Source organism: Crocuta crocuta, unplaced genomic scaffold, assembly GCF_008692635.1.
Source record: "Crocuta crocuta isolate KB4526 unplaced genomic scaffold, BGI_CrCroc_1.0 scaffold7, whole genome shotgun sequence".
Classification (NCBI taxonomy): Eukaryota; Metazoa; Chordata; class Mammalia; order Carnivora; family Hyaenidae; genus Crocuta; species Crocuta crocuta.
This window is the reverse complement of record NW_027531904.1, coordinates 11602262-11610046: the sequence shown is the minus strand read 5'-3', so window position 1 is coordinate 11610046 and position 7785 is coordinate 11602262. Positions and strand designations below refer to the sequence as shown.

The window sequence follows — 7785 nt, the reverse complement described above, 5'->3', positions numbered from 1 at the left end:
CCTCCGAGCTGGTTTGCTCCGGGGTGCTCCTGGCCGCGGGGCCCGTAGGTGGCTTCCGTGCCTCCCTGCGTCCCGCCTGCCTCTTGGGTGCGGGGCCCGGGAGGAGCGCCGTCGGCGGCCCCGTCTTGCATCCTCGGAATGCTCTGTGCAGCCTCGAGGTTAGGGCTGGTTTCTCGGGAGAGCTCTGTGACCCTGAGCGCAAGTTTTCCAGAGCTTGGGCCACGCTGTCTTCGTGGGTGGCGGATAGGTACGAGCACAGGCTGGGCGCCTGGGTTCCCGTCACTTCGCGTGCCACACAGCCTCGTGGGTTACGAACCTCCCTGGGCGATAGAGCATGTGCAGCGTGGCTTGGAAACAGGGGAGAGCCGTTAATTCCGCTAAGGAATTGAGAAAGTTGCCTAAAGAGAGGAGGTGGCAAGAGAGGTTCTGGGCGCCTCTCGGCTCGCAAATTACCTGTGATGAGAGACTGGCGGAAGAGGCGGTGATGTGGCTTGGCAGCCTTCACTGTAGCTTGTGTCCACCGTTTAAAGTCTTCTGAGGCTTCCCTAAGCTCTCCAGGTTACCAGGAAGGTGCAGGTGGTAACAAGAATGCCCACTGGATGGGGTGTAGGGGTCAGGGCGCCAATCCATGGGGGGAACCCACCCCACAGCAGGGCCTGTCTCAAATGTGCACCCCTCCACTGAAGGCCACCTTTGTCCCCAGGGGGCCAGCTCCTTGAAAGCTGGGGTCCTGCAGACCTTCCTACTCCTTGTTACCCCCGAGATGCGATCCAGGTCGGAAGGGCAGCAGACCTGGCTGCAGCTCCTTCCTGTCTTTCCTACCCTGGGCAAGGCCCTGTTCTTAGGTTGCAGATGAGTGAAGCGCTGCGAACCTGACTGAGATCTTCACAGACAAGGGTCATTTAGAAATTGCTTGTTTTTCCTCTTATCCTTGGAAACCCTTCATAGTGGCCTTTGGGATTTGCACATTTAAAGCGAGTAACCTGGATGGTTTCTTCTGTCCCTGGGTAGAATTGAGGGGGGGGCATGAAAGTGGATGAGAAGAAGAACCACATTTTTATGTTCTCTAATCTCTAGCTAAAATTTAGCACTTCCTCAAGTTACAACTGTAGACAACAAACCACAGTTAACAGTGTGACTTTGTCACCAATAGAAATCACAGATATTTCCACATCTTACCATATTGTGTAAGCTCATCACAGCTTCGAAATTATAGTAGTTATCAGACTTGGTGCTATGTCTCATTATGTTCTTTGTTAATAGTCACTTATGCAATCAACAATTTAATTTTCATATTTTGATAACATTTTATTTTGGTTGATCCTTCCTTGTTATTCCCAAATTCTGTATCTGCAAATTGCCTACACACTAAAATTTATTTGCTGCCCCAAAGTCAATAGTTGCGGTGCTTTTGTGGTCTCTGACGGACAAGTGCGCGGTGGTAAAAAAAAAATTTGAGTCGCCTGACACATGCTCAGTTGCAGCTGACCAAGGAGACACTGCCTTCTTGTTTCAGCCCTCCACGTTAACAAGAGTTCTTTTTTCCAGTTTATTTAGTGTCATGACTTTTGCATTTTTGTACTTTTTGCCGGTGACATCACTGTTTATTTTATTTTATTTTTTAATTTTTATTTATTTCTAGGAGAGAGAGAGACAGCGTGAGCAGGGGAGGGTCAGAGAGAGAGGGAGACACAGACTGAAACAGGCTTAAGGCTCTGAGCTGGCCGTCAGCACAGAGCCCGACGCGGGGCTCGAACCCACGAACCACGAGATCATGACCTAAGCGAAAGTCGGACGCTTAACCGACTAAGCCACCCAGGCGCCCCCGGTGACATCACTGTTTAAAGTAGCCCCCGAGCACAGTGCTAGCATGGTATGTCAGTGTTCTCCGTGCGAGAGGCAGTGAGGTGCCTTACGGAGAAAACGTACGTGTTGGATAAGCTTCAGTTGGGCTTCAGTGCTGCTGGGCAGTGAGTTCAAGACTAAGGAATTAGCAGTATGTGTCCTGTGAGCTGTCTTTAAACAGATCCACACCTAACACGAGTTATGCATTGGTCGGAGGCATGCAGGACCGTAGCCCATGTCTCCTGGGAGCAGTGGGGATTCCCAAAGACTTCAGAGAACGTGACAGCCCTGAATAGCAAGAATTGACAGTATTTGGTTTCCTTTTTGGTCCCATGGATTTAAAAAGTCCTGAGAAGGGGTCTGTAGGTTTTACAGGGCTGCTGGAGGGGTCTGCAGGATGCACACAAAATATTGACAGTTATAGCCTGAGAAATTAAATTTGTTCTTAAAGTACGTTTTTGTTGAGCTGAGCTAAGTCCTTGAAGACTCTGATGCCTGTGGGGAGACGTGTGTCTCCAGCAACTGACCTCATCCACATGTTTGTGGGCTCTTGGGGGCTTTTTTGGCTGAGACCCCTTCACGGGACTATACAGCTTTGCTCCCACATATTTGCTTGTTGAGTTTTGAATAAATAATATTTAAAATTAAAAGGGCCTGTGGTTTTACCTCCCTGAAGAGCAGCAAGGGAGGGCAGCTGGTCCCTGTCTATAGTCAGACTTGGGGAGAGGAGCACCTGACGTGGGTGGGTGTTAGTGGGGTCCCTGGGCTCCAGGGGGGCTCACACCACCCGGTAGAGCTTGTGAAGGGGCTCCTGGGGCTAATCCATAGGAGAATCAGGGCAGCGCTGTGGCAGAGGTTGCCTTGTTTTCTTGGTAAGGGGAACCTCGTGTATCCCCCTCTGTCCTGATGACACCCCCTTACTGAAGCCCTGATGTCTCCACAGAACTGTCTGGCCGTCAGCTCTTCATCCTTGGTTAAGGAAATGACCAACCAGGTAAGGGTGTGGTGATGGGAGGAACATGAGTTGGTCTCTTTGGCAGGTCGAAGCCCAGAATGTTGGGCTGGGTGTGTAGTCAGGAAACTAGCCTCTGAATCCTGCTCTGCTCCTCAAGTGCGTGACCCTGGGTGTCTCGTCACCAGAGCGTTAGGTGGCACTAGTAAGATGCACTAAGTCTGTACCTTAGTTTACAGACGCGTTGACGGAAAGAATTTGTACTCAACAGGCGCCCGGCTGGCTCAGTCCGTAGAGCTTGTGACTCTTGATCTCAGGGTTATGAGTTCGGGCCCCACGTTGGGCATAGAGTTTACTTAATAAAAAAAATAAAAATTAAAAGAATTGGTACTTAAAAACCAGAAAGAAACAAATATTGGAAAAGGAGACATCTTTGTTGTAATAGGATTAGGGACAGCAGGGACAGGGTAAGCGGCTGTGTGGTTTTATACAACTGCAGAAGTTACGCTGGAAACTGGCCCCAGAGCCTCCTGGTGACCAGAGCAGGGAATGCATGGAATTTATCAGTGACCTGGGCAGGGGCAGGGTGGGGGGAGGTGGGGGGAAGCTCCGGTTTCTGTAGGAGTTGATTTTTTTCTGGTGTAGTCGACCATGCAAATCTTGCATGAGCAGGAATCAGGGAACCTGCAGGATGGTCAGGGTGAGGGGAGGACATAGCTCCCATGGGGGTCTACGTCCACTGGAGGGATGGCTGGGGAGCGGGGTGCGAGGGGTGTTGTACGGGAGGGGAGGGGATACATCTGAAGTCTGCCTGTTGGTCTAATGTGGCGTCTCTTCCTTTTTAGTACAGTATTCTCTTCAAACAGGAGCAAGGTAAGGAGCCGCCTGCTCAGGCACACTCACCTGGGGAACTGTGTTCTCCCTGTTCCTTTGGGCGTGCTGAGCAGACGCGCAGCCCCAGTGTACTCTGCAGAGGACCTGACGGAGGGTACTGAAAACAAGTACACTTAAAAACAAAGAAACTGTGGCAAAAAACCCCAAGACAACTAACTGAAAGGCAAAGACAAAGCAGGAGTCACATAATAGACTGAAGGAAACTTTTCCACCTGTGCAAGATGCAGCTCTGAGCTTCCCAGCTCCCGGGGTGAAAAAGGAAACATATGAGCTTAGAACTTGCCTTGGGAGCCTTTACTCTGGTTCTTCCACTTCAGACAAGTGCGGGGACTCCCAAAGAAGCTATGACCCTAATGAAAGTAGAGGGTGTAACAGTGCAGGGGGCTGTGGGCTGTGCAGTAGCGGCTGTGGGAGCGGGGCGGGGCGGGGGGCAGGTCCTAGAGGCCCTAGTCCAGACCGGGAGTGCATCTTGCCAGGGATATTGCGCTTCGCACAGGTGCGTGTACTGCCAACCACACCTGGACGAGTCAGGTGGAGCCTGGAGGAGTTTGTGGGAAAGCCTAATAAAAGCTCTTCCACTCTAGTTAACATTTAGGGGATCTGAAGTTTTAGCCAAAAGCATTCTTCCAAGTTAGCTGGGATGAGTAACAGGCCAACGAGGCACGCCAGTCAGCCAGCCGGTGTGCCAGACGCTGGCCGGCGGGCTTCGGGTGGGCACGGTCATTGGAGCCACGGTGCTGTACGTAAGTCACAGCTGTTCAGGGCCCTTACATTCACATCTCGGAAAGGTGTTCCTTGACTGTCGCCACCAGGATAAATAAAGGCTCGCTCTGCAGACCTGACCGTGAGGCCCCCAGATATGCAGCTGGCAGACTTCAGATGTAAGCTGCACTTCAGTTAATAGATTGGGTTGGGGTTCCAGTTTCACTCCTTAGCTCTGACTTTGGGTGAGTTACTTGGCTTCTCTAAGCTTCTGATTCCTTGTCTGTAAAATGAGCAGCTACTTCATAGGGCTGTTGTGATTGAGGTGATACTTAAAAAAGAATTAATAACTGATTCATTAAGCATAATAGACATTGTGGCAAGAGGCAACTCAAGTATGGAGGTATTTGTTTTCAGACCTGTACTGTTTGCAGTTGAACTCCCTGTTGGTTTCTAAAGATCTCTAAGAGATAAGACTTGATCAAGTGTTGGTGTTTGGTTGGGGGTGAAGGCTTCCCACGACAGTTTCACTAGATTTAACCAAGTGATAGCCACTCCCGACCGAGGCATGCCAGTAACACCGGATCGTTCCAGTGCTCCCTCCCACCCGGTGAGCCTGGGATTTGGGGTAAGTGGCTTCTTCCGAACCGCGCTGTTCACATGTGCCTCTGCAGAGCGGAGGGGAGAGCACTTTGCCAGTAGGGGCAGGTGGATAGGCCTCAGAACTGTTGAAGCAGTATTTCTGCTTCAGTTCAGAACAGTTTAGAAGTTGCATGAAGACTTCAAAGTGAACTGCTTTCCATTCTAGCCCATGATGATGCCATTTGGTCAGTCGCTTGGGGGACAAACAAGAAAGAAAACTCTGAGACCGTGGTCACGGGATCCCTGGACGACCTAGTGAAGGTCTGGAAATGGTGAGTGCTCTTTCCCCTAACAGCCTTGCAAATTGGGGTTTGGGGTTTTGCTTCTGGACTCCCCCAAGTTGCAATCAGGAAAGTATTAACTGTTTTATAGGCTACAAAGCAGCAGCAGTTTGGTGGTATAAAAAGGCAGTTTATTTTTTCCTCACTTTTTCTCCTTTTATTCAATGTTAAAAAGAAAAAAGTCCCACAGTTAAAACTTGGCTGCATTTGGTGTTCTGTGGCTCTTCAGTTCCTCTCCGAGTCTGCATTTCACAGACTGTTGGTAATGCGCAGTCTTGGGGGCCCGGAATTTCAGATGCCAGGTATAGCGGGTTGTGTGTGAAGAAACCATTTCTCTGTCCCCTGCTGAAGGTGTGATGAGAGGCTGGACCTACAGTGGAGTCTGGAGGGACATCAACTGGGTGTGGTGTCCGTGGACATCAGCCACACGCTGCCCATTGCTGCATCCAGTTCTCTTGATGCTCACATTCGCCTCTGGGACTTGGAAAACGGCAAACAGATAAAGTCTATAGATGCAGGACCTGGTAAGAGTTTTACTTTTAGGGAAGATAATAGACATTCACAATCCCTTTTCAAAACCTCTAGGGATAGATATATTTTACAGTTCAGAATTTTTTGAATTTGTCCTTTTCTCTAAAGTTTATTTATTTATTTTGAGGGGGGCGGTGTGAGTGGGGCAGAGAGAGAGAGGATCCCAAGCAGGATCTGAGCTGTCAGCACAGACACCCCTGACACGAGGCTTGAACTCCACAACCGTGACATCATGACCTGAGCCAAAATCAAGAATTAACCGACTGAGACCCCCCAGGCGCAAAATTTTGTGGATTTGAGAGGATAATGTGGGTGCATAAACGGTGTGTTACGTGATACCTTTGGTGGGGCTGGAGGATAGCACTCCAAGCATTAATATCTCAGCAACTAAACATGAGTGTTGGTATGTCCATTCAGGTCTGATTTCATTGCCAAATTTTGGTACGAACCCTGTTAAAAAATTCAGTTGTTTAGAAGCCTTAGATTTGGGGTTGTGGACCTGTACTCGGACGGTCCAGGGGCTCTAATTTGATGGGTTGGGGTCTCTCACACACGGCACCGTGTCCTCTTGGACCTGATTCGTGGCAGCCTCTCCTATGGTCGCTCTGCCTGCCTCCTCCCATATGTGAAACTTCTGGAATAATGTTTGTTGTTTTATCTAAAGTATCGTAGGACAGCATAGTCTTGTCATCAGCCTTGATAAATACCTGGGGTGGTCGGGATTATCGATTTCGGTGGGCTGGGCCATGTGGCACAAGCAGCATGACGTCCCCTCAGTGTTACTTGTAAATGTCTGCGTGGCATTCACGACCGAGGCTGCTCGCCAGGATGGGTGGAGAGCGCAGGGAGCCACCTGCCTCCATCACAGAGAAGCTGCCCAGCTGTTTCCCCAGTGCAGTTCCCTTACTGGAGTCCCAGGTGGGTCTGCCCCTCACTGCTTCTGCTCCGTAGCCACTGCAGGCTGTCTGTGTCGTGGAAAGCATAGTAGTCCCAGGGTTTGTAAGGAGGCTAGGTTGTCTGGAAACTGAGTGTATTTCCCCTCAGAAGTAAGACTTTCTTGTCTCTGATGCTCACTACTGGAGATTTTTAAAGGATACGATGCCCAGACTCTCTTTTGTTTCCATTGAAGCACAGTTATCAGGGTGTGTGGACTGGGATATGGATTTGGAAAAGGCTACGTATTTGGGAGACATCGACTGCCCAGATGGTTGTCTCGCCCATATCCTTACATGCTGACGTCACTCACAGAGGACTTGGGGCCCAGCCCAGCCCCCAAAGTCTATGAAGACTGTTACAGAGCCAGGGAGAGGAGAGAGGCGGATCTGTTGCTGCCATTTCACCTTGGGCACCTAAGCCTTCCCCAGACCTATGACTCTGAGCTCACTGCGTGGCCACCATGGCCGTGGGCACACTGCAGCTGAGGAAACAAGTGCTGGATCGGTTCCAGGGAAGAAGGGGGTCTGCACCCAGCTTGCCGTCCCTGACAAACAGGGCCATAGGCAGCCGGGCACCACTCCCACGTACAGCATGTGCTTGCTAAGAGGTCACTGTCAGGAAAGGAACGGGGTCCGGAGACTCGTCCAGGGCTTGGATTTCTCTTCAGTCAGGAATCTGCACTCAGCTCAGCCAGGTCCCTCGACAGCAGTGACTTGGGTGACGGAGCAGGTGCTGCTGTTGACAGTTAAAAGAGCAGCTGAATCATCCAAAGGTTAACTACTCGGATGATGAATGTGGGGACGCGGACACTGAAGCTATACCTTCCTGGAAAATATGCACAGGGAATGCAGCCTGATCACACACAAAAAACAAAAAAACGAAAAGTGAAAATGCCCAATCCTGAGGAGGAAAGCGAGGGTGAAGGTGGAGATGCTGCTCGCCAGCGCTTGGGAAGGGGGTGGGGCAGGGCCTCCGCGAGACGGCAGGATGCCCACGTTGGCG

At 50.6% G+C, this 7785-nt stretch overlaps 1 protein-coding gene across 5 annotated transcripts in view; it reads left to right on the top strand.

Annotated features, from left to right (window-relative positions):
* Window positions 1-7785, top strand: part of SKIC8 (SKI8 subunit of superkiller complex) — a 19324-nt gene that overhangs the window by 126 nt on the left and 11413 nt on the right. The window contains exons 1-5 of one of the 5 annotated variants that reach the window (XM_077774411.1): window positions 48-158; window positions 2789-2839; window positions 3643-3670; window positions 5202-5307; window positions 5668-5840. In XM_077774411.1, coding sequence (XP_077630537.1) covers window positions 2828-2839; window positions 3643-3670; window positions 5202-5307; window positions 5668-5840 — 319 coding nt within the window. In that variant the 5' untranslated portion in view covers window positions 48-158; window positions 2789-2827. Of the gene's footprint in view, window positions 1-47; window positions 159-225; window positions 248-1735; window positions 1874-2788; window positions 2840-3642; window positions 3671-4206; window positions 4573-5201; window positions 5308-5667; window positions 5841-7785 lie in introns of those variants that run through there. The other 4 variants (XM_077774412.1, XM_077774409.1, XM_077774410.1 and 1 more) reach the window with 4 other exon arrangements.